This window comes from Camarhynchus parvulus, chromosome 1, assembly GCF_901933205.1.
Source record: "Camarhynchus parvulus chromosome 1, STF_HiC, whole genome shotgun sequence".
Lineage (NCBI taxonomy): Eukaryota > Metazoa > Chordata > Aves > Passeriformes > Thraupidae > Camarhynchus > Camarhynchus parvulus.
In genome coordinates this window covers 26,360,178-26,387,089 of record NC_044571.1, presented here as the reverse complement: position 1 = coordinate 26,387,089, position 26,912 = coordinate 26,360,178, and the positions used below count along the sequence as shown (strand labels likewise).

At 43.5% G+C, this 26,912-nt stretch overlaps 1 protein-coding gene across 1 annotated transcript; it reads left to right on the top strand.

The window, feature by feature from the left end:
* Positions 1 to 3,827: 3,827 nt before the first annotated feature.
* Positions 3,828 to 24,947, top strand: ADPRHL1 (ADP-ribosylhydrolase like 1). The gene is made up of 7 exons (XM_030950306.1): positions 3,828 to 4,307; positions 8,023 to 8,187; positions 13,229 to 13,354; positions 15,921 to 16,061; positions 19,116 to 19,243; positions 22,958 to 23,090; positions 24,174 to 24,947. Exons 1-7 carry the CDS (start codon positions 4,094 to 4,096, stop codon positions 24,329 to 24,331), a joined length of 1,065 nt encoding a protein of 354 aa, XP_030806166.1. The 5' UTR covers positions 3,828 to 4,093; the 3' UTR covers positions 24,332 to 24,947.
* The last annotated feature ends 1,965 nt before the right edge of the window (positions 24,948 to 26,912 follow it).

Below are 26,912 nucleotides of genomic sequence, written 5' to 3'. Positions count from 1 at the left end.
CTGTCAAAGGATTGAAGTCAGTATGGTTCTTGTCACTTTTCTGCTTTGGAAGTCTTGGTCTAGTGGGAGTTTTTTGTTGTTGTTTTCTGGTTCATTTATTAGGTTCTTGTGTTACTACTCCACCAGTCAGAAGGGGGTAAGGATGTAACTCATTAATTTTTAAATGGCCTTTATAAATATTTGGTTTGGTCATCTGTGTCACCTCACCATTAAGCTTTTAAGATGCTTGACATGTTTAGCTGCAGTGCTGTATTCACTGCATGTATCTGCTGGTCACCAGACTCTCCACAATTTGTGTCATTCGTTTGTGCTGGCAGTGGGAGCTGTAATTGCAGGAAAGTGCTGCTCAGTCCTGGCTCTGAGCTCTGTTGGAGAAGCAGCATACTCAGAAATCTGCGCAAAGACCTTCAGAGTTATGCATTCACCTATTGTTAATTCTCTTCTGAAAGTTCATGTCAAAATAAGTTGTCCTCTATCTTCAGCCAGCTGCCATCCTTCTCCAGTGCTTTCACCAACCACGGGCTGCTTTGGTGTTGCACAAGTTTTGTCTTTTCCTGTGACAGTGAAGCTGCAGATGATAATTGAACCATGGCAAGCCTGTTTTCATTACAGTATTAGCACCACTGACTTCCCTCAGCTGATGCCAGCCAGCATCTCGCTCACCAAAAGGCACAGCCCTTCTGAAAGAGAAAAAGTGTCATGTTTTTGCAGCCATAAACCTGTTCAGCAAAACATGTTTTCTGAACTTCTGCAGCATGCTGGGTAGAACTAGGTGACACACCTCTAAAATTAACTTTTTTGTTCTAAACTGTTGACAGAGGGATCTGCAACTGCAGCTGCCTCTACAACCACATGCAGAACATAGTCTATTTCAGACAAGTGGTGAACTGCAATGTTCTCCTCTTCACGAGAAGTGCTGGGGAAATTCAGGGGCATTCACATTTTGATTGAGCATTGGGATACTTCCTCTCGTTGGTGCACATATTTGACTAATTCCCATGGAGGGTTTTTTGTGCCTCCTTTTCCCAGCAGATAACTACTCTATTGTTTGGCAAACCCTATAGGTTTCATGTCATGACTTCAGCTTTCTGTCAAGACAGTAAAGAAGAACTCCATCCTGTGGTGTTAAAGGAACTTCTTCCTTCAAGGCAGTGGTGTAAAGCTGTATGGAAATAATTCATCTTCATTGTTAAAGAATTGAGTAAAACCAGTTTATTTTTTTCCTGGATCTCAATGAATGTGTTTTAAAGGAATGATCCTGATGCTCAAGTAAAATCCTTCACTTTCAAGAGCTGTAAAAATGCAGCTCTGACAGAAGTCTGGCACCCACCTGGTATCAACCTTACTTTTCCTGGATATGGCTCTGCATCCTTTGGATGGGTGAACTTGGAATCAAGAGCATTTCTCTGCCAAGTGTCTTTGACTGGCAAAGGATCACTCAGTCATGGTGGAAGCATTTGGGGTGCAGTCCTCTTTTAACCTAAAAAGGGTTTGTGTGGACACAGCATCAGTCCAGCTCCATTTTCCAGTTCCTTGGTTCAGAGCAGAGCTCAGCACCTGCAGCGTGCACGGGCTCTGTCCTGGGCCTGGAGCCCATCCATGCACCTCCCTCTGCTGGAGAAGGCACAGGAGCCACGTTTGCCACAGGTTGCTTTCATGTTCTCACCTCGGGTTCCAAATGCAGTTGAGCTGAAACAACAGTGGGTTGTCACCAACACAGACAAGCCTTTTCTCTGTCCTGCCTTTCTATTCCTTTTTTTATGGATTTTCCCCATCTGAAAGCTGTAATATGTACACTAATGAAAAGACATCAAAGATGCATTTTAATATGATTTACCAAATAGTTTTGCTAGCTCTGCTTAGGGATTTTTTTTCCTATTGTGAATAGTTACCCATCTTCATGGAATTACTGTATTTTATCTCTGTTTAAGACTTATAGGTATATTTCACAAACAATGGTCTCCTTTGTGGGGAGTAGGGGTAGTTTAGTGTGTCTAGCCTACTTCTGCTCAGAAAGCTCACAGTAGCTAGAAATACCACATGAAAAGGAGATCATGTGTAATTAAAAAATTATATAAAAAAGTCTTTGCTGCATGTTCTGTTTTACAGAGTTGAAAAATAGAACTTCTCTGAAATTTTCTCTGGGTTTTTATTATAGCCTTATACCTAATTTGGGCTGTGTTCTGAGCAGCTGAGTGTGTTGTGTTGCAATAGAATGAAGTCGATGGGAGGCAAAAGGGCAGCGCAACTGCCAGCCACATTCGGAAGAAAAAGATAAATGGAAAACTAAGAATAGCTTTGCCCATTTTCAGGGAGCAACCTTCCATCTGATGAGGCCCTTCCTAGCTCACCACAGTGCCTCAGCAGGTGATTCCTCCTGTCCTTGCTTTGCAAGTTCAAATGCCCACATGCCTCCAAACCGTGATGCTATGCAGGGATAGAGAACAGGTGTGTGCCACAGAGGGGTGGAGGGACCTGTAACAGAGATGTCAACCTCAGTGCTTCTGCCTGGTGTGTTCTGTAAGCTGGCCTTGGTTTTCCATTTTTAGTGTTTGTTTTCAGACACGTGGAATGTGAGGCAACCTGCAGAGCAGGGGTGGCTCTAAGATTACCTCTGTGTTGTGTAAATGCCCTGGTTGTGGGACATGAGGCTGTTCCCCCTGCCCCACACAGGGTTGGCATCCACCACTTGTGGCAAGCCAGCCCTAGAGCAGGCTGGCCATGCCCCACTGATACTTGTCCCTGCATATCCTCTGGTCCCTAAGGCATAATTGTCCTCTTTTTCTCCTTTTTAAAAAATTTCTGTTGGCTTTTTCAGCACGGCACTGTGACTTTCTAGCAATGAAAACACAATCCCAGTGTCCTTTTCAGCACTTCTGTTAACCAATCCCCATCTTTAGAACAAGAGTGCACGACTTTCACCATTTGGGCACTTTATTTCTTCTAATGCAGAGCAGGCATGGCAATGGTTCTGGGTGTCCTGAAAATCCATTAAGTACAGAGATATTCCTACACAGCAACAACTCAGCCCATGATTAACTTATTGCTTATTAACTTGTTGCTTTGGGTGCTAGGATGATGCATCCCTTACATTGCTGGCCTTTTCCATCTGAACAGCAACCAGTACCGCCCTCTGGAAAAGATCGAAGAAAACAAAGACCTTTCCCCTGGTATCAGTTATCAAAATTACAGTCAAGTCAATCAATGCTTTCTGTTTACCTCTCTATATTTACATTTCTATTTCTGTCTGTAATGGAGTAGTAATTTGTGAGTCTTTAGGATTTTATTAGACTCACAGGATGCCACTTCAATACATCTTTGAAAATAGTTTCCTTCCAAAGTTGAAGTGTGGACTGACCTCAGCTTTAGGAAAAAGTCACTCTTTGCCAGGGAGTAAGAGGCATGGAATTGAAGTTGTTGTTTTGCTCAGTGTTTATCCAGGGGTGCAGTGAATTAGCAGAACATTCTTGTACTAGGTGAACAGAACAAGAAAGCTGTTAACAAAATATCTCCATAGGGTGTAATTAGAAATGGGAGAGGTTATCTGCATTTCACTTGATTTCTTACTGCTTAATCCCTCCTTCTAAGAGAGTGTGCAGAGCCTGGAAAACAGCTTTTATAATAGCCTTTACTTCTGACTGCTCTCTGAGAGGGAGGCTGACTTCAGCATACCAGAAATGGGCAGAAGAAAAAAAATTAATTTACAGGTTGTTGAATAAATGAGCACCCCTGGGGAGGTATCTGTTTTTCTGGGTGTAGAGTTACTTTGGCAGGGTAGGGCTAAGGATCTCCTGGCTTGCTTTAAGCTGGGTTGCAGAAACGAGGCTTTTGCAGGTCTGCTCTTACAGTTTCATTGAACAAAGCCTCTGCAAAATCCCTGGGTTATGAAATATTTCCTCTCTGTCGGGTCCCAGACAAGAGATGGCATCTGCAGAGCCAGAAAAGGAAGTCCTTGCCTTATAGAGAGAGCTCTTGGTGTGACACAATGGCTGATATAAAGTGTCGGGGGAGCTGAGTAGAAGGCAAAGGAACAAAGGAAGATCAAGATTCGGTGGCTGTCTCGGGCAAAAGGAAAGTGGAAAGTGCATTGGGCATGGATAAATTTAAGGCTGCACTTGTTCTGGCTGGGGTAGGGGATGCTCTCGGTTATCGCAATTTCTCCCGTGAAAACAATGCCTTAGGAGCAAAAATCCAGCAGGAGCTGAAGGAAATCGGAGGGCTTGAGAACCTGGTGCTCTCTCCTGACAAGTGGCCAGTAAGTGACAACACGCTCATGCACATGGCTACAGCTGAGGCTGTCATCACAGGTAGGTATGGCGGGAACAGCGGCCACGGGCTGCAGAGAAGCTGTGGAGCTGCTGCATTTCTTAGAATAAGCCTGATTACTGGGGAAATCATGAGAAAGTGTGTCAGAAATGCTGCTTTTGTTAATGAGAATGTGCATTAGTTTGGCTGCTCCACGAGCACAATCCTGTGACCCTCTCGCATACTGGGGGATCTTGATTTCTGGAGTGTGGACAGGCTCTTCCTATATTTTCCCTAGAGATATACAGTTGGTTAAAGACTAAAATATCACATGTCCAGCATAACAAAATAATTGCCAAGTAGATTATCTGTATGCTGGAGTACATTAGGGAATAATATAGCCACTAGAGAGTCTTCTGTAACAGATAAGAATTCTTCTGAGTGCATTTTTCACATTTGTGTCCAGGCTGGAGTAGAGTTACCTTAGTACCTCTTTCAGGCTAAAAGCACTAGCGCTGTCTCCTCTTTGCTGCCCCTCAAACAAAAGGTTGCATCTGCAAAAACCTATTTGTTTTATAAGGAGAGCTCCGTGTCTTTAGTCCAAAAAGTATCCTAACACACCGTTATTTATAATGAAATCTGTCAGAATAGTGGAAGTTATTAAGATGTCTTCTAAAATCACAATGGTTTGAGAGAGAACATTTATTTTTCCTTAAAGTGGGGGTAGTCTTTTTAAGATGAGAAGTGTTTGTATTGACACCTTACCCATCAAACTAGAGCTTTCTGTGACTGGCAAGATCATAGAAAGTACACCAGAAGACAGTGACCTGTCAACAATATTTTGCCCCTTCAGAATGATTCAATTTTTCTTAAATCTCTATAAAAGCATTCCTGATTTTTCTCAAAACATAACACTGGATAACTACCAGTAGCAGAATCTCCCAGTGTAGCAGAGTATCCTTCACATCAATGAGGTTTCCTTTGTGCTAGTGTTTCACTCCTTTATCTGCCTGCTTCCAATCTGCTCTAAATTTAGTAGGTAGAGATCAGTTGAAGAGTGTGTAGAACACTTCATACTTGGCTATTAGCTAACCAATGGTTTAAGGGGTAGCTAATACACTAAAGATAAGAGTAAGATGTCAGCCTATCAAGAAAAAAGATGACTAGCATATTTCTGAATATAGGCTATGATTAAATACATATCATATGTTTCTTGCTTATTGAACCCTCTAAAATCATAACTTCTGGGTAATCAAGTCAGTTAGACCAACAGTAAAATAATAATTCTTTTCTTGAGTATAGCAGCCTGTAAATTGCTCTAAAGAAAAAAGTTTAAACTACTTTTTCCATTGACTGTGTTTATCCTACACTCTAATTTCTTTTACCTGGTCAGACAAACATTTTTAAAAGGTGCTTTCATGGGCTGGAGAGGAAATATCAAGATGGAGTAGGGAATTTTAGAAAAAATCTTCATTTAACAGCAACATTGATGACTGGGATAAAATGAGTCCTTCTCCTGCTTCCCACAAGGGAAACAAGAACCACTCCTGCCCACAGCAGTGTCTCCTGACATGGGGAATGCAAAAAAGCCCCATGGCTTGCTCATGGCCCAGCCTAGGTGCCAAATCACCCACGTCAACTGAGTGAAGCTGAAGAAGGTGAACATCTGTGAGGCTGAAGGCATCTGCCACCAGCCCTGGGGACCTGCCCCTACTGCTGTGGAAACAGATTTAAAAAAAAAGGCAGGGAAATAAGCAATACAAATATCTCTGTAGTTCCCTGCCCTGCTTCCTGCACACCCTGTTTGCCTGGCTGGCTGCCTGCTGGCCACAGCATTCCCCAGACACTCACCTGCAGTTGCAGGATATTTGTAGGCTGGGACAAACTTGCCCATTGCTCAAAGCCATGTAGTCCTGCTGTCATTATCAGGGCACTGCCCTCGGGGAGCTCCCAGCCTGAGGCTGGGGCAGCAGCCAAGGGGCAGGCTTGTGTTAGAGACAAAGGCAGCTCTCACCTGGGGAAAGGATTTTGGCCAGTGCTTTGGCAGCTGCACGGAGAACATCCCAGGAGAACATCCCAGGAGGGGCATGGCCACAAGAAGCCTGGGCTGTGGGCACTGCTGCAGACTGAGCTGCTGCTCCCCAATCCACCCTGTGCCCTGACTGAAAGGTTGATCTGACAACAGACAGACACAACATCTGCTCCCAGGAGGAGTCTGTCCTGTAAGAGAGGAACAAGGACAGCATCATCAAATGCAGATAAACTATCTCTGTAACAACAAAAAAGTTGTGGTTTTCCTCTCTTGCTTACACATGGCTTTAAAAAAAAAGAGTTGATTTCTAAAGAAAGAACCTGTCCTATTGATGGCTGAGACAGCAATCTGGCTCCAGGCATGGTGAGCCATGGTGGGCTTGAACAGCCTGGAGGTGCTGGACCACAGGGACTCTGTGCTCCGGGGACAAGGTTTCTGCAGGAGCTGCCAGGCAGTAAACCCTGCTCCTGGCTCCCATCTGGATAAACTGTGACACCTGACTCCTAAATCTGGAAAGAGCTGGCAGCTTGAAAGCGTCTTGTTTCTTCAGGGAGGTTATGTGGGATGGCCAGTGTAAGTGGTAGGGTATTATTTTATGTGAAAGAAGAGGAATCTTTGTTCTACCCTTCATCTTCTTTTCTGCCTGCCTCCATAACTGATGCTTCAGAATGTCTCTTGCTTCTGGGATTCCAAAATTTCTCGTAAGTTAAATCATGGATTTCCAGAATTCACCCTCTCTGACAAAATGAAGATATTTTTAGAAGAACTTCCCCTACTGTGGCTTTCAACCTGCATTCAACTAACCAAGTATTAAATGGGGTTTCTCTAAGTATGCAGAAAATATATAAGTGGATAAATCCCTTTGGCCTCTGTTCCCACTGATACACAGCTGTAATAGATGCCAGTGGAAGGTTTTCAAGATTCTTCAAGACCAACAACAGACAACATCTGCCGAGAGGAGCAGCAATACTGAAGAAAGAGTCTGTGTTTAACAGAGGGAAGGTTTCTCCTTAGGCAAGACTGTAGGACTTTGTAAAAATAGTCTATAAACAGATGTTATTTACAGAGAGAAATTTATGTGCTGGAAACCTCCTTCAGGCAGTTGAGATTTACTACTCTTACTGATTTTTTTAAAACCTCACTGTTCATGATATTATAAGATATTTGGAACCCTGCATGAAAGACCTACAAATTTTAGACAAAACACATATAACATACAGATTTAAAAAAGGAAGTTGCAATTTGTTTTTTTATCTAGTCATACATATATTTTAAAGTGATTCTGTAATGTGTAATTAAAAGAAAAAAAAAAGGCTTTCATTTTTAAATTGGATTCACATCTGTAAGGGCAGGGGCTGAGCCATGCACAGTTGGCTTTACCCAGACCCCATGGCAGCCACGCTGTCACCTGACAGTTGATCATCTCTGTAATGACTTCACACCACAGAGCTTAAATAAAGGCCCTCAGCAGCTACTGTTGATTAACAGAGTGCTTCATCATGCCAGTGAAGGAATTAAACATGGAAAGAAAAGAAGAGAAAGGTGACAGCTGAGAGTCAAGACCATTCTCCCTCCAGCCTGCTGTCATGTTGTGTAAAAATGTGACAGTGGCACCAGAAACGCGACTCGGTATATTGGAAGTGGAAACAGGAATATTTCTCAAATGCATAGTGAGCTTGCTTGCATATTTTTTTTTTTGCTCTTCTGCCTTCACAAAACAACCTTCTCTTCCCTGCTCTGGGCAGATTACTGGTGTTTGGAAGACCTGTACCGGGAGCTGGTGAAGCGCTACGTGGATGCTGTGGAGAAGCTCTCGGGCAGGCGGCCGGACCCCGCCACCATCGAGGGCTGCAGGGAGCTAAAGCCAGACAACCACCTCCTGGCCTGGCACACACCCTTCAATGAAAAGGGTACAGTACCACTTTCCTTGTAGAGGCCCTGGCTGGAATAATGCATGCTCTCTGTGTTTGTGGCTACATGGAAATTGTTTCCTTTCCCCCCTGACATCAAAGGCCACTACCCCTGAAACGTTTCCATGCTCGCCTGAGGATGACAAGAGATCTGCCAAGAATTCCCTCTGTAGGGCACTGTGTCCTCTTGTAAGCAAACCCCTCCCTCTTTAACATCTATTTAAAGAGACTTTGTCCTTGGCTCTGTGCCTCAGAGTCCAGAACTTTGTCCTTGAGTTTAATGGTTATTTTAAGAAATATTTTCTGCCATTTTTCCTTTAAACATTTGTAGACTTGGATCTTTTCAGTGAAACCAAATCTGAAACAAAATGCCAAGCCTGTAAATTGCTCTAAGCACCAACACATTCACTGGAGGGAAAGCAGAGACTTTTCTCCATTTGGATGCCCTGCTAACAACTATGATTGTTTTATTGATAGTCCCTAATATTCCTACCCTGGTTTACCTATGCCTGTCCCTCTCTTTCTTTCCCTTTATGATAATTTACTTCTACAATGAACAAAATTTCTACTTAAAGTTAAATAACGTGCACGCAGCTATGTGCACACACATACAGACACAGTGCAATTCATCCTGAAAGCCTGTAGAGACACCCTATTATCAGAGATGGGGAACCCAGACAGCCAAAAACAGTGTCAGGTCACACCCATGGTGGCTGTGTCCGCGGTGTGACACTCAGCCACTGCAGAGCACACTGCCTCAACAGAACTGCCTATTGATGCAACACCATGGCAAAGACCGGGTGGCACAATGCCATGGCTATTTCTGGGTCTCTGCAGCCAGTTTTCTCTGACAAAAAAAGCATCTCTCACTTGTCCCCTGCTTCTCACAACTGCTGCTGGGAGTGAAAAGGGTGTATTGTTCCCACCCTGCTATCAGCCAACCAATCTGAGAAAGTGTCCCTTCGGCAGTTGTACTGTGTTTTGTGACTGATAGTGGATAAAATTTGGAGAAAATAATTGTGGAAGCTGCTGCTGGCCCCAAGTAGCTGTTGACATTGTTTGACAAGCAGTTGAGTATGGCTGTTGCCTGGTCCACTGCAGTGTTGGAGCCATGACTCTTCTTTCAGCCTTCCTCCTCCCCAGCTTTCTATGGACTATCTGCTTTGGGGGTACTCTGGGCTAGAAGAATCTAAAATTAATTCCTTCCTTGAGATCTGGCAGCTAAAAGCCACCTTCTCCATCTGTTCTGACAAATAAGCATTTGGAACATTTCAGGAAGCCTTTTTTTCACCCTGAGAGCAGAACCTGACATGCAGATGTTCTCTCTTCTATGGGACCCAACAGTGCTATGGACATAATTAACTTTTAATTGAATTTGCACAAAATACTTCTTGAGGCAAAAACATGCCACAGGCATTGAATATCCAGGATCGAATGCCTAGCACTCAGACTATATTTTGGATGGGCTGGAACCAAAAGGCTGATTTGCTGTGGGCATTCTATCTTATCTTGCTTCCAGCAATAATTCATGTGCCAGCATTCATGGACTTATCTTAGGTAATTTTGCATTGCTTATGGATGCTTCTCTGCTCAAATTCTTGTGGGTTTAGTCAGCACACTGAATCCCTAAATCAAATTGCCCTATGTGTCTCTGCCACCTCATGTCATGCTCATTGCCACACTCATTGCAGAGATACCTGGGTTATGTTCGAGGTTGATGAGATTCCTGTGACCACCAGAAAACCTGCCCAAGATTGTCTAACACCTTCCATTTTAAGAGCTTGTTTACAGTTTACAACATGATAAGCACAAGGCTAAAAGTCTCTCCATTAAGTGTTTGCCTCTGTTTGTCTGTAAATACTTTTTAAAAGTTTTGATGCAGGTGAGTCTGCTGTTTCTGATACACAGTAAAAATGTTTTGACCCAGTGGCAAAACTTCAAATTGTTCAGAAAAGAATCATTGATGTTGTAGAACTGGAACCAAAATTTAAATAAAATAGTGAGCCCTGAGCCAGATATTTGCTTTTGGAGTGACTGCAAGAGGTCAGCCAAATGGTGGGTCAAATGGCTGGGCTCTACCTGTATCATGTACGTTTCAGGCTGAGACTGCTGCATCCAAGCAGGTCTTTATTTGCAGCTGTAGAAGCAACTTCTGGGCCTTCTGGAAGAATCTGAGAACTTTTTGCAGGTGGTATTGACAGAGGAGCATGAGGGAAAAGTGTGAGGAAAAATGTGGAAAGGGAGGGGAATGTTGAAGAGAAGCTTAAGCTGCAGATGCTGCACAGGAGATAAAGGTGCTGGGCTCTAAGTTTTCATGTGGAATGATCTGTAGTCACAAAAGGCACATCCTCTTCAGGGTTTAGCATCTATTACCCTAATCTTTGTTATCCTACAGGTGTAGAGTAAAGAAAACCACACTGAGGTATGACCTACTAAAAAAGAATAATGTAGTGCACGAATGAAAAGGAAAATAACTGTGAAACATGGATAGGTACAGCAAAAATTCACTGTCTCCTCCAGGACAGCAACTAGGAACTTCTAATGAAACTTGGAGGTCATGAGCTCCAAGCAAGACAAAAAAAAGGACTTCACACAACACCTACACAAGCTGCATAACTATTTTCCAATGCCAATTTGCAGATGCTACAGTTCATGTGAGTTTGAAAATGAGCTGGACAAATTCATTCAGGGGAAATCCTTCAAGGGTTTTTAAGCAGGAAGATGAATAGCCAGCTGCCTCCAGGATCAGGGAGACAAATTGTCAGCAGCTTAGTTAGTACAAAGGGATAATGTCATTGTACTTCTCTTTTACTCTTTCTTGAGTATCCTCTTCACTGTCAGACATAATGAGTTGGCTGGACCTTTGGTCTGATCATGGAGGACAGTCCTTATGTTGTCACATGTGTCACCCCTGTTGCTTGGACTAGTCTTGCTGTCCCTTGTGTCCTTAGTTCAAATGGTAGATGTGAGACATGGGAGTTAGCTCCCTGCAGCTCTGTCTGGGTTTAATGCTACTCCATGTGATGGAACTTTTTGTTACCAAGTTTACTTGTCTAATTCTGCAGAAGGTTTTAATGGAACTTCTCAGACTGTAGGAAGGCAATGAAGTGGGAAAGACAAGCTCCTCCAGACCAGAAGTCAGATTACAGTAGTACTTCTTCCACTTCAGATATACTGAGAGATGTTATTTAATTAGCAGCTTTGTGTAGTGCAAGAGCCTCCTCTCTTGGATAACCAGCATGGACTTAGTCCTTTGGAGAAACCAGGTCTGCACAGTGAACACTCTAATCTGCTACTCTATGGCAGCAGATGATTTAATGGAGAGTTTGGTCTTGCAAGCAGGAGATATTTCTCCCAGTTGAGTGGTGCCCTGGGAGACTGGATTTTCTTCCTGACTCTTCCTTGGGGTTTCTGTGTGATCTGTGGCCTAGTCAGACAGTTTCATCTGCTCCTGGATAGCTGCTCTAGGGGAGAGGAAGAACTCTTTTCCTAAGAGAGAAATTCAGATGTTGCACATGGAAGTGCTAGTAGGTGGTTTATGTTAGTTTGGCTCAGGCTTCAGTTTGGTTTGAAGTAGATCTCACTGCCACCCCCACTACTCCACTTGGATCACACTCATAATCTTAGGACGTTGGAGCTGGAGCCACTTGGCATGAGACTTGATGGCAAGAGGTGTTCCAAAAGAGCCCCTGGTGCTTTGTTGTCTCAGCAGACAAAGCCCAGTGGAGCAGCTGAGGGCCCTTCTCCAGATAAGTGACTGAAAGCTGTGACCCTGGCTCCTTGGCATCTGCTGCTTCAATTCACTCTGGCCCCCAAGCTGCTCCTACTATGCCATCATACACATGAATGGACATGCTGCCTTTCTCCATGCTGCCTGCCTGGAAAGACAAGGAGAGTGGGCTCCTAATGCAGGTTCACATAAGCTAAAATTAGGCGGCATAAATACCCCCCTTATCTTCCAGGAACCTAGAAGAGAAATGCTGATTGCTCTCAGCTATTCCCAAGGTCACTGGGAAGTGTGATTGAGCAAAGACAGTGCTGAAAAATGCCAAGTACTTTGAAAAATAGAAGCCTATCCATCTCAGGGTGGTTGCCTGCAATGAGTTAATGCTTTTTTGGGCATTGGCTCACCAGCTGCAAAGAGGAGATAATCACCTCACTGGTGCCTGGTAAAGATAAGCTCATTAAAACTTCTCTGGGATCCTAAAATTACTGTGATAAGTACTGCAGAGAAACTCATTAGTAAGTTTAACTCCATTCAATGAAGTATTTAAAAGTTGAACACCTGGGATTACACATTCAGTACTAAGGATTAAAAGAAATTCTGAGTTAGCTCTTCAATAAACAAATTCTGTGCTACATGGGGGTAGAGGTTCCCAAGACTAAGCTTGGAAAGTGTAGGCTGTAGCACAACAAGCACTAATTTCAGGTTGCATGAGAAACTTCAGTTCTGACATTGCCTAACTTTGTAGGATTTGGCTCAGTAGCCTTTAGTTTCTTTTGGACACATTATTTTTGTACATAGCAGAAACTGGTGAGGCTCTCCAGGATGAAATATGCATTAAAATTGACAGGTGAACTGTGAAATTCATGTAAAGTATTTTAATTGGGTGTTTACAACTATAACATAAGGGTGTGTGGAAATATATCTGTTTCTCAAAGTTCTGTTTCTGGTGTGGGTACCCAGAGCAAGCGAAGCAGCAGTGTCAGCCAAAAATGAGTGAAGATGGGATGAGAGTTTGGATCAAATAAGTCCTGTGAACAAGAGAGCGCATGGCTTTCTGAACCCACTGTGGTCTTCATAGCACTTGATTTTACTGGAATATTCCTGTAAAACCAGAATGACTATAAAGGACCAAAATTCCTCACAAGAAACTTTCAAAACTTGTAACTCATTTTGCATGGTAATTTCCCATTCCCTGAGGAGTTCCCTTCCCACACATGAGCTGAATTAATGAAATGTGCTTGTCTCACATTTTATGAGCATATTTGTGTGAGATCAGTCTCCTTTTAAATGCATGGTGTTATCCTTTTGCTCTAGGTTCTGGATTTGGAGCCTCCACAAAAGCCATGTGTTTAGGGATGCGATACTGGAAGCCAGAAAGGCTGGAGTCACTCATCGAAGTGAGCATTGAGTGTGGGCGAATGACACACAACCATCCCACAGGTAATGCCTGCACTCTGACATCCCCTCAGGCAGCTTTGCTCTTCTGCAGAGACTAACATGGCTCCTGTGAACTCACCTGGTTAACCCACTTCTGCTCTGCAGGCTTCAAGGCCTCAGTTTGAACTTTGCTTGGTTGATACATACACGTGTATATCACTTACATAGGCTTATATATTTGCTTGTATATTATGCTGACAGCATCCTCAAGTACAGTTGTTTTCTCTCCTAAAATCCCAATATGTAAACATAACCTGCCTTGTCCCAAGCATATTCATGTTAATTGCCCTGATCAAATTTTAGGATTCATGAATATCTAGATGACTCACTGTTATCATGCAAATTTATGGTTCAGGGGATAACAACATTTTTCTCTTGGCAGGTTTTGTCATATCCAATCACTGTAGGTAAAGGTAGTAAGCCAAAAAAACCTAACTCCACATATTTTAGGATACAATCTGAAACATTTTCTAAACAAAACCTAAATAAACAGATTTAATGTTGTTTTTAATATTCAGGTCTGTAATTTTGATAATTTTATGCTATGTAAACATGTATTCATTCTGTCTGTTTTAAACAGCAATAAATAAAACCATAATGAATGATGACATGTTCAACACATTCAGTGCTATGAAGCAGTCAGAAAAGTCATTATGATGCCATAAAATTAGGGAAAAGCATTTAAAACAAGGCAGAAAATTAGACTGGCATGTAAAGTCTGTGGTGCGTTAGCAGCCATAAGACTGCTTGTAGTCTGTGTCCATCATTGTCAGAAAGGGCTTATGAGACCCAGAAAATGGCAGCATTGTCAGACACCTTCCATACAATGAGAAATTACATCCAGAAAGAGTTTTCAGCTGGGAAGAGAAACAAGTAGCACAGCAGGAAGGCAGGACGGAGAGGGGTGGAAAGGCCACATGCACCTCACTGCCATCCTGAAATGTGTCAGGGAAATGCCAGTTATGATCCTCATAACTCAGATTCAGAAAACCCAACCAGTGTGTCAGTTGGGGCTGAAACATGAAGACAAAGGAAATACTTGCCCATGTTTCGCACAGTGAAGCCTCAGATCTTGCTGCTACAGGCAGCTGCAAAGTCCACAAGTATGCCTGGGTTCAAAGGAGACCAGGCAAAGAGGCTGTCTTGTCAAAATCACACAAGCTGTGTCATTAGAATGGCCCCTAAAACTAGCCTGGTTGCTCAGGGGAATGGAGAAGCCAAACCACTTCACTCTGGGGCTCCCTCTGTCCTACAGAGGCAGACACCTTGGCTGGGTGTGCTTTCTTCCCCAGTGAGGAGCAGCAGGCTGTGTGAGGGCTGCCGTGAGCAGGGACAGCAGGGCAACAGCAACAGGGGTGGGCAGCCTGGGGAGTGAGCAGGAGGAGACTGCCAGCCCCTGGAAACCTTCAGGGCACAACCCAGCCTCTGCCACCCTCTGAGTGAGCTGTCCCACTGCCCCCTGCTAGCCCTTTGATTCACACTCTAAACCCTCTGCTGCCACCTTCACAGTAAATGTGGCCCTCAAGGATCTTTGTGGCATCTGGCCTAGATGCTGCCTATCTGTGAGACCCTTTGGGCTGGGTCTACAAGGGCTGTTACTCTTTATGAGAACATCTATGGGACTCAAGATGGATGTGCCTTGGGCCTGACCCAGTATTGCAAGTCTGGTGGCAGAGGGAATTAGTAATCACCTCATCTGGGCTTGTCACCTCCTAAGATAATTTGGTTTACCTTCAGCAAAACACATAAAATTCATGATTACCTCTATGCATGAGTGAACACTTTTGGACCCATGCACCAAGAGAAGAACCTGCATTGATATTTAGCTCAGCTATGATTTATTTAGATAACTGACTGGTTTTCTTAAGCTTCTTTTGCACACTGCACCATGTTGGTTTTTTGCCCCTGCCAGAATGCCAAGAGGACAAGCAAATACAAGAAATGAGTTGAGTGTTTCTGGTGTCATGAAAGTGTTGGGAGCCCATCAACAGTTATAATATTTGTAATATTTGTAACCATATTATAATATTTGAAGTATTTGTAACCAAAGTAGAAGACAAGCATGTCTTCCTTGGACAGTTTCTTCTTTCTTCTAAGGGGACATGGTTTGTTCCCTTAGAGTCAAATGAGCCAGAAATACTGTTAGATCTAGCAACCACCACTCTTGGGCTGGATGATGCTGTAAACAAGCCGATATAGCCTGTAATTGAATCACTTTGTACAAGTCAATTATTTCATGTGACTTCAATTAGAAGATTTTCAGTATCCCATTGGTAGAAGATGTTTATTTTTGACCCCTACCTCAATTTCTATCACATTACACCACTGAGAACAGAAGCTCCCTTCCATGTAAGATAAGTCGCAAACCAAGGGGCAGCACTCATTAGCCAGTAATCTCAACATGCCACAAGCCAGGCTGCAAACGGGCAGAGATGGGTTGTGTACATTTGTTAATCTACCTGACAGCCACAAGGCATTCCACTGGTGATTGTAAGAGGAAAAACAAGGACAGAAAGGATGGTACCAGCACAGATGCACACTGGTAATCCTCATTATTTGTGAATTCCAGGTTTCCTAGGGTCCCTTTGCACAGCTCTCTTTGTGGCATACGCAATACAAGGGAAACCCCTTGCTCAGTGGGGCAGAGAGATGATGAAGGTTGTGCCTATGGCTGAAGAATACTGTAAGAAGACCATTCGTCACATGGCAGGTACCGAGACTGGATCAAATGTTTATTTTCTTAAAGCTATCTTTAGCTGGAAAGGCACTGAAGAAATGTCACTCCCTAATCTTTACACCTTACTGCTTTCCCCCCTCTCCTCCCTCCAGAGGTTGTCCTCCTGCTCTCTCTGCTCGGAGAAGTAAGCTCTTCACAGGTGGTGCCACCTTCTTCTACCACCAGTTAGTTGCCTGGTGTATTGGTGGCAAAAATACAAAGCAAAACAGCAATGCCCATGCCCTACTGCACAGTTTTATTTTTAGGGAATCTTCAGAGATTGCTGGGCAGGGGGGAGGAAGGAAATTATATTTAGCAGGTCATTAGGCAAACTGACTGCTGAGATTAATTATTCAGCTGCCTTCCATCAATTAGTGCAGTTCAACATCTTCCTTAAGGAAAACCACAGACACTCCTCATCCTGCCAGGAAAATTTCACCTGCAGATGCCTCTGGACCAAGAGTTAGCTTTTGACCACAATTCAGATTTGTCTTATTGCTTCTCTGAACAAATATTTAAGATACAACCTGTTGTATCCTTGTTTTAAACAACTAAGCATCACCCAACTGCTGAACTTGATACTACTACTTTATTATTGCTGTGCCTGTGGTCTTTGGGGCAAAGGTACCTTAGCCCCCCTTGCCAGGAAATGATGTTTGTAATGGTGAGACCTGCCATGGACAGATGAGTATCATCACATGGAAACATCAAGGTAAGAGATTAAGGGGCAGCTGTTGAGAAAGACTGAATTCTATAGAAATCTTTACTCAAGACCACTCAGAAATTTAAATTTACCCCGGAAGAAAAGCTGTTGCTTTAAAATCTGAAAGGAGCCGTGGGAAGGCTTTCTGAAAGACCCCGCGTTTTCATCTGTGCCTCATTGCACACCAGGATTTTTTTAGCAGAGACCCATGAGGAGCAGGTGCAGGATTAATGTCATCAAGCTTCTCTCTGAGTGGCTTTGCAGCAGGTCCCTGTCACTCCACTGGAGCAGGACCCCTCGTGTGGAGGTATGTGTGCTGGGCTCCTGAGGCATGCCCTCCAGCCAGTGCCCATATTGTTGAGCTTCATCCTATTTTGGTAGCGGGAAAAGTGTCCTGCATTAAAGTTAAGCTCCTTGGCTGCTGAGATGTGCTGCAAAGAAATCCTGCCAGAGTCCTCCAGTTTTAGAAAATCCTATTTTAGCTATATTATCCCCCATGGATAACAAACAGAGAGTTCGACTCTACACCCCTCTCTGATATCCAGTTGCAATTACTGACCAGATGCTTCCATGGACCTGAATGTGACCATCACCTCAGCTGGGCTCCAGGGATGGTGCAGAGCCTAGCTAGGGTTAGTGCCATGGGATTCTGACCATGCTACAGATCCACCCAACAAAAATCTCCTTCACCTGTTTGATCTCTCTATTTCTGAAACTGTGGAACAAGTACCTTGCTTGTTAAGGTGCTATATAGAAAACATTCAGCTTTGAGGCATTTGTGGTTTACTGTCATGAGGGAATTAGGGAAAAAAAACACAAACGAACAAACAAAAAGCCAACAAAAAAGAGAGAGAGGTCAGGTCACTCACATTTCTAAAAACTGTCATAACCAGCTGCTGTAGTGGGTATTGATAGTTTACATTTGCTTTGCCTACATTTGTTTTCCTCTAGATGCTATACATGCATCTAGATTCTCTCCTTGGCCTGATGGCTGTAAATGCCCTTTCAGTCTGTTTTTGTAAACATCCCCCCTTTTTAGGGTTCTGGTGAATGGAATGAGGCCAAGCTGGGTCACAGACTCCGAAAAGGGGCAGCTGGACATTTCCAGGTGTCTCAGGCACATGGTTGAATGCTCATCACTGTCTGGGGCTGGGGCACTGGCAGCTGACAACTTTGTAAAAGTTTCAGGTCCTACAGAGCAGCTTGAATTTTTACAAAAAAGCCCCTTAAAGATCTTAATTGCCAAAGAGAGTCACCACCGTGGCATTTTAGGAAAAGAAGCAAAATCAGATTACATCCTTCAGGTAGAATGGTTTGGTTGCACTTTGTGGGTGCTTCTCAGCCCTTGCAGCACACAGCACTGAGCAGCCAAGCAGGAGAGACACAGGGAAAAAGTGGGAATGTTAAATTTTATTTTACACCCATAGTCCCATCCCAAATTGCTAGTTTGCCTTGGCACACTTAGCCATCCAGGCCACCCCACTGTTCTCTAACTCCTGACCCCCCTCAGCCTGCCAGGCAGGGTTTCCCTCAGTTCTCAGTTCTGCAGGCGGGTGTATGGGTATGTGCTTAACAGTCCAGTGTGGCTGACTTAAGTGCCCTTTTAAGCCTTTATAAAAAGGGTGAACCAGAGCATTGGCTTGAAAATAAACTAAATTTAATAAGTCTATTTACATGGAAAACATTAAGCATGATTAGAGATCACTCCCCAAAATGACAGAAAAAAAGGAGAAAGACATATGATATTAAAAAAAGGCTTATTTCTATGGGCACAGGTAGCAGATGTGTGTGTTATTTATCCCTTTGCTACATTTGATATGTATTACAATATATGCAAATGAGAATTTTGGACTTTCCTATATGTTTTTTCCTGAATGATCACACAATAAATGCAACAAAAACAGAACAGGAATACTGGAGAATTTATGCAATTAAAAATTGATAACTGAGGTAGGTGGAAAATTGTATTTAGGATGTGGAAGCATTTTTAGATATTCTTTAATCATAGTAAAGGAATAAAAACTGATGAAGAATTGATTTTCTTTTTGTTGACTCTTATCTTTTCCTTGGAGTGCTCTTCCGTAAATTCTTGTAAAATTTCATCTTGATATATCTTAAATGACATTAAAATAGCACAAAATTCTGAAAGTATTTTCTTCATTGCATCCTCTGTTTTCAATCAGAAGTCCCACTCCATACATACTTAATATATATGCAGTATATTACTGTAAAATACCTGGGGTTTCATGTCAGTCAAAACTGTCACTATCCTGAAAATATGTTAAAGCAGAACTGAAAATGTTCTTGAAATTAAATACTACATCATTAATTTCTTTTGCCTTCAGAATATCAAGAGCACTGGTTTTACTTTGAAGCCAAGTGGCAGTTTTATTTGGAGGAGAGAGAAATCAATGAGGAAAATCAGAATCAACCTGTCTTTCCAGCCAACTATGATGCGGAGGAGAGAGAAAAGGTAACTGCAACTTCCAAAAGTTCTTGGGATGGCTCTGAACCAACAGAGGTATTTTCAAAGAGACCACTATTTTTCAACTAATGACAGTACCAGTGTAGGCAGGATTTTTTTTTAATATTGAGAAAGAAAAAACAACTCTCATCCTCAACACCAGTACATGTTAGCTTAGAAAAAAACCAACCAGTTACTTCCAGTCCTGGGTTTGCTGCAGGGAAGAAACAGTGCAGAGAGGCAGGCTTAATGGTCTGGTACCCAGAGCATGTACAAAATATGGGCCATGGCTGTCTGAGGGTAGAAAAGGCAAATGCCCTGCCTGGGGCTCTCATTAAAGCCTAACAGAGTTGTGGCCAGAGTCTGACAAAAATACCCCCAGGTATCAGAGGCTGGATTTGGTCATGTTTGGTGGAGGGTGTCCCAGCTCATGGCAGGGGATTGGATCAGTGGTATTTAAAAGTCTTTTCCAATCCAACCAGTCTATGATTTTTCGGTCCTTTGAGCAGAAGACAGACGTCCCAAGTGATTGATTCGCTGCCAACCTGGGCTGTGCCAAGCTAGTTTTAAGTGTCTTGAGAGATGGTGTTTCACCACATTCCGTGAGATACTATTTTATAATGTACATGATCTTTTCTTTGCTGGCTGTACCTTCTTAACTCGAGAGAAATAATGTGTCTTCTTCCCTGCTGTTTACAGCTATCTGATATGGGCTGGCACCCCCCAAAGCTCTTCCACTTAGCAGCTAAGCAATAAGTATGTGGTTCTTGACACCTTTTGCCATAAATCAATCCCCTTTTTCCAGATTATGTAAATATAGTTCTATGCTTACGAGCCACTTTGTGTATTTTTAGGTGATTATCTGTGCAGTGAAAGGTGCCTATGGAAGTATGATTGACTGTGGATAATAAGAAATTGCTCACTCTAAATATAAAGAGCACTCCTTTCCAGGTTTATTTTACTAATTCAGTGTCATGAATTTACTACTAGTTTTATATTCCTTCCAGTACTACTGGAGTCTCTGCAGAGCTTCAGGAGAGATTAAACCAAACAGTAATTTGCCATTATCATTTCAAGAGGGAACTGTATGTACTTCTAATGCAGAAGCAAAATTTACCTTCATTACCCTAGCCCAACTATTTTGGCCTACTGAGCTATGTATTTTGACACGGAAAAATGGTGCTTGACGCTCAAACTCCCCCATCAGGCAGAGATCATAGCCTGGCAGGAGTCAAGACACTTTATTAGTGTGGTAATAAGTATGGAAAGAAGAGGTGAGGAGAAGGTAACTGTTCTACCTGCCTTCTCCCAAGAGTGCCCTCCCTTTGCCTTCCCTCCAGACTAGCTGTCCCCTTGTGTTTGGGAATACAGCCAGTTGCCTTTCCACATGCAGAACACCAGTGTCTGGCACAACCCTTGCCCACAGATCACCACATGCATGTTCCTGCTTGGCCAGGTGCACCTTTCTGCCAGCTGTATGTGGCAGTGAAAGTGAAGCCCTCAAATGTGGCTTGGATTAATCCAAGCATGTTTCAAAGACAATTTCCCTCCCAACACCCTGAAATGCTTAGCAACAAAGGCCACATTCTCTATAAGCTGGTATATGTAATTTTTCAGTGCCTTTGGAAGATGTTAGATGCACAGTGAATGGGTAGACGTTGCTCAACTTCAACACGTGGGATCAGCCTTGGTTCTGCAAACAAAATACTGGCCTGACTCACTTTCCTGTGATGGGCACAACAGGCTAAAAAATGAGGGAGGAACAAGACCAAAGTCATCCAGGACAATTAGACCATAAGGACCTTGTTTCCTTAAGATGGAGTTGCTTAACCCAGCAGTGAGGAAGAACTCTGAAAGGAGGGGAAAATAAACCAATGGAAAAGGAGTGCTAGCCAGCAGGGGGTCAGCTCCTGAAGGGTGGGGAAGTCAGAGGCAGCGGTAATTATTGGCGGCAGGGGGTGACAGCAAGGAGGGGACATGTGAGTTACCTCCTGGGCTTGGCAGCAGCTCAGTGCCTTCAGCAGGAAAGTGCATGTTAACACCCCATCCAAGTCCTAGGTCCTTGCTGACCCACCCAAGGGAAGCTGGGCTGGTGCCACAGCACAGAACAGGGCTGCACAAGGGCACTGGAGCTGAAAGGAGAGGGAAATAGTTTGGGAAGTGCTGCCTTGGGGCAGTTAAGTCCTGCCAGGTTCAGTCCCAGGACAGCTATCTGCAATGTTCCAGCAAGGTGAGATGACATCAGACATGTGCAGAGCATCAGGGATGAGGAGGAATAACTGGGGTGACACTTGAGCAGCCTGGCTGCACATCCAGAATAGCCCCTCCATACTGAGCCCTCCTGCCTTTGGTAGCATTGAAAGTCTGTCTGTGCTGCTCCACCAGTATCCAAACTGCAGCAATAGGGCTGGAAATTTGCATGGGGCAGCGGATGGCATAAAGGCATAAATAATCCCCCTAAATTGTAAAAAGAAAAAAAAAGAAAGAAACATAGAGTGAAGCTGTAGTATGACTCTGCCATGTTTGATGTATGCATAGATAAATCTCAACCAAGTATGAAGTAGGTCAGGTGGAAGTGAATAGAGAGAAATACCAACCCTTCATACATGATACAGAAGCCAAGAGCCAGCCAACCAGCAACATCCAACTTGCCATGATGTAAATTAAACTTCAGGAAATAAAGCTGCCCATTTCTTAATAGGATGATATTTTTTAACTATAAATTTGTGTTGAGATAATTGTGGGATTTGTGGCTGGAGGTACCTGATCTAGAGAAAATTCAATTTTCCTTCACAAATCTCCAAACTGGGTTTGAAGTTCTTTCTTCTGCCTTCTTCTTCTGGGAAGAACTGTCTTTTACATTTGCAAATTACTTTCCCTTTTGTTCAACAACTGCTTTTAGAAGATGAGAGAAAAGGTTTGGTGTTGTCATCTTATTGCAAAAATTCCCATACCTTCTCAGTGATTGCTCATGGGCAGCTCCTCACAGCACTGACTCCTTCTTCACAGAACAACCAACAAACTCCATTTCTCTCCTCACCCAGCTCACCCACTCTTTTGTAGCACTCGTCTTCTTATTGGACACAGCTGTGGCCTATTAAGGGCAGGCCTGTTCCTAATCTTTGGTGATTAGTACAGCTGCAACTCCTCCGGGGTGAGACTACCTTCTGCACTACCTTTATTTTCTTACGTTCCATCCCTCCACAGCTTGGCAAGAATAAGACAGAGAAAGGGGCTTGAATTACATAGTCTGAAACTAAGGCCCTAAAGAAATTACTGGATCAGAACATTTTCACCCCCCATGAAAATTTGGCTAATTGAAATGTGTGCAAATGTGTGAGGGGTTGAGAATATTCCCAAAGGCAGTAAGAGGGCTGATGAAGTGTGTCCTTACCAACCATATTTTTTTATATAACAAGGAATTTCTAGGATGTGAACTTGAAATCTGTCTTGATCTACTTTTTGGCATTTATGGCTTGCTTAAACCAGCCTCTTGGCCCAGTGCATTAAGCTGAGTGCAGGCTTATACCGGCACCTCAGGCATCACCAGGACTGCTGGAGCTGCTGCTGTGGCTCATCCCACGCCTCACCAGCAGAGCCCCTGATGCCCTTTCCCAGCCCAAGGAGCCATTCCCACTCAGCAGGGGAGATGCCAGCCTGGCATGGCCATGCCCCAGGCCTGCAGCTCTAGTGTCCTGCCCTGACTGAGCTGTGTCTCCACAGACGTACCGGCGCTGGAGCTCCGAAGGCCGGGGGGGACGACGAGGCCATGATGCCCCCATGATCGCCTACGACGCCCTGATGGGCTGTGGGGGGGACTGGACTGAGCTCTGCAACCGCTCCATGTTCCACGGAGGTGAGGGTCCCTGGGCCTCCTGCCCCTGCTCCCCCGCCAGGCTCCCTCCTGGCTGTCAGCTGCCTCTGTTGGCCAATCTGCCATGCTGTCTGTAACATTGTCACCTCTGGTTTTAGCCTCTAAACCCCATTCTTCTGGCAGCAGCTGCCACACAAGCCATTTACAGCACTTTCCAAATGCTGCTCCATCTACCTCTCATGGTTCCACCAAAGGTACATGAGGTCTAAGTCCAGTACAGCTTTCTAAAGGGCTGACAGATCCTGACAGAACATGAGCACCTTTGGCAAAATAACTTTTTAGCTACATGTAATGAAACCAAGTTAGGGAGAAAAATAATACAGCACCCAAACAAGTGCCAGCCAAATAAAATCCAGCACTTGGAGGCACACAGTTAAGTACTTCTACAGCTTTGTGAGAGGGAATTTTCTCATTAGCAGAAGCATTGTGCTGGGCTTTTGGGAGGGCCAGCATAGCTGGGGGTAGGACCCCAGCCCTGAATCACCCACTCCCTCCCTCTGTGGTGTGGGCCCTTTGCAGAGCCTCTGGCTCTCTCACCTGCCCCAACACCGTGGTGAGAGCTCACAGTCCCCACTGCAGACCCTGGCAGGCACGAACCCACAGGCACTGCATGCACAGAGCGCCAGTGCTCTCAGCAAGGCTGGGTGTTTTAGAGCCTGCACTGTGCTGTGCTGTGCAGAGGGAAGAGACACTCTCCAGTCCAGAACCTTTGTTGTACAGTAGACACCCCTGGAACTATTGTTCCCTCCTTTGTTCTTAGGAATGGTTAGCTGCCTGCAAGAGCTGCTGTACTGAGGTAGATTTTCCCAAAACGAAGTGAGCTCCCAGCCCAGGAGTGCACACCACAGTGGCACCTCCATGTGCTTGCCTTGGCATCACTCTCTTGCTTTAGGCATCCTTAGCCTTTAGGACTGACCCAACACGCCCCACTGCACTCCATATGCTGGAATACGTGTGGAACACTCCCTCCATCAGTGTGGAATGCTCCCTCCTTCAGCAGGGCAGTGTTTGCCTGTGTGTGAAGGTGACACTAAGAGAGCCCTGCAATTGTGTTTGACCCTGCAGGGGAGAGCGCGGCGACGGGCTCCATCGCGGGCTGCCTGTTCGGCCTGGTCTATGGCCTGAGCAAGGTGCCCAAGGGCTTGTACCAGGACCTGGAACAAAGGGAGAGGCTCGAGTTCTTGGGCGAGAACCTTTACCGGCTATCCATGGAGGAAAAGTAAAGCAGTTTCTGCCATTTTCTCTTTCTCTAAAGATTATATCAAACCCTGTAGATATCTGACTGGCATTCATAGTGAGCGAGGTAGCCCTGAGTTAGTCTGAAGAGCTCTATGTACATTGCGTGCAAGTGAAGATAGCTGAGTTATTAGACTGATTAGAATCATCAGATTGATTAGATATATGTGATATTTGTGGGTTTTTTACAGATTTAGGGATTTCTAAATATAAGGAGTGCTGCTTAAACCTCAAATGGCAAAAAAAGAAATAAAACATCTTTTGACTGATTTCAGTCTAACTTGCTATAATACCACTTCTTAAACAGCTGTTTCCAGTAATTACACATATGAAATTAATTTTCAGAACTAATGCTTTCTTGCAAAACTAATGGTAGTACCCACTCACGGGGATATTCTCTGTATATTTGACAATCCTTTCACCACTGTGTCCCTCCTTGTTCTCAAATCTAATGTGTCTGTGACACTTGTAAACCTAATGTCTCATGGATTAGCTTTTAATGAATCACTGATCCCTGTATCAGCACTGTGGTGTAAGGTATTGTTACATTAGAAGCTTCCAGAAAAGGAAAAGCCAACACTAAAAATACCTCCAAGGAACAAGCAAAGCATCAGTGTGTCTAAAATTTCTGATCAATGTGTCTAAAATTTCTGAATTATGTTTTTATTCTTCTTCAGTCTTCAGAACAAAAGTTTCTCTAAAATATAACTGGCTGAAATATTTGTAAATAAATTAATCTTGCACTATTTTCTAAGTATCAGTCTTTATTTTTAGATTGAACAGATTATATGTTGCTGTATCAGTATCAGAATTTTTGGCTGAGGTCTTCAAGCAGTTGTAATAGGTCAACAGTTAGGCTGTGATACATTTCACAAGTCTGAGCACCATGAAAACCCCAAGAAGAAAAGTTACAACTGCTTTACCTTTTTCCTTCCCCCCCCCCCGCCTTCATTTTATTATCTTTTGTTCTTTTTTTTCCTTTCCTTGCCTGGCTTCATCTCACCTTTCCTCTCCAAGTTATTTTTCAACATTTCTTTTTTTCTTCTTTTTTCTTTTTTCTTTTTTCTTTTTTTTTTTTTTTTTTTTCTTTTTTTTTCTTTTTTATTTTTTTCTTTTTTTTTCTTTTTAAGTTTTTTTCTTTTTTCTTTTTAAATTTTTTTCTTGTCCTTTTTAATCCTTTTTTCTTCTATCGCTTTGCCTTTCCCTTTTTTCCCCCTTCTTTTCATTTTTCCTTTTTCTTTTATTTTATCATTTTTCAAGAAAACCAGGAAACTACGATGGGGTTAGAAGTTGCAAACCATAAACAAAGCAAACAGTAGGCTTGATGAAGGAGATCCTAATGCCCCCAAAGAGCAGCACAGGCACAAATATGGAATCTTCAATGAAATAACGCAGAAGTGAGCTCAAAATTTGTTCCCACATTTAACCTCATGTTTTACTTTAGAAGTTCAGACAGTGAGGTCTATGTAATACTTTCTAATTTCCACCATGCGTGATTGCCTACGTGGTGTTGGTTTCTCCTGTCTTTCTCCAGCTGCTGAACTGTGTTTTAAAAAGATAGCTAAAAATACATGAGTACTTTCCTACGCCTTTTTCCGTGTAAGCCCTTGCTGGAATCATCACTGGGATGTTGGGAGGCAGCCCCAGGAGCAGGTGATGCCTGTCAGTGGGAATAGCAGCCTGCATGACGATGTCCGTATGGGAAGGTTTCCGTAGCGCGCCTTACCTCTGGCTCTGTTGTTGTAGCATGTTTTCTCTTGGCAGCTTCGAAAGGTGCTTCCTTGTCTGCTTTGGAGATGTGTTAAACCAAAGGCAGCAAATTGTGTCAGTAGCTTTTGGTGCCAGAGAATACCAAGATTTTCTGAAAACATTGCTTCTAGTTTAGGATGCCTCTAGCACTCCTGTAATAAATTCAGCAATAGAGAAGAGAGAAGAACATATTCTGCATAAGGTAGGACTTTTTCTAGTACTTTGACTTTTCTTCTTCCTTTAGGAAAAAAATAATCACTGACAAATATTAAGGGGATTTTAAATTTTTCCCACTTTACCTTCTATCCAACCTGAGCAGGACCAAGTTGTGTTTCAGAGATCAGTAAGACAATCTCATTGAAAAAAAAAGGACTGAACCTCTAAAGCATCATTTCTGCAGCTGTTGGGGTGAGCAGTGCCTTGACCATCATTTCACTGAACACACTCAAAAGGCCTGTGCATTGTTTTGAGTGGGCAGAGCTGCTCCTGGTTGTCTTCCTTATCTAGGGGCAGGTCGTTGGACCAGACACCACACAGAGACAGGTAGGGATGCCCAGGGATGAGGGAGGCCATGAGATGCAGCACTTTGCACACTCCAGCTCATGGCCATTTCCCCAGAGTCTACCAACAGTAAGGCAGACCAATCTCATTGATCTCTGACAGCTTTTGCAGGACAGTGGTTTTCAATTTGTTTCTTGTTTTTTGATGAGGCCTCCATAGTGCTGTTTCCTTCTGCCTATGCCACTGTCCCTGCAAGAGCCAGTCCTTTGGGCTGCCAGAGTGTCTAAAAAGGTAATCAGATATTTAACATGAAATTCA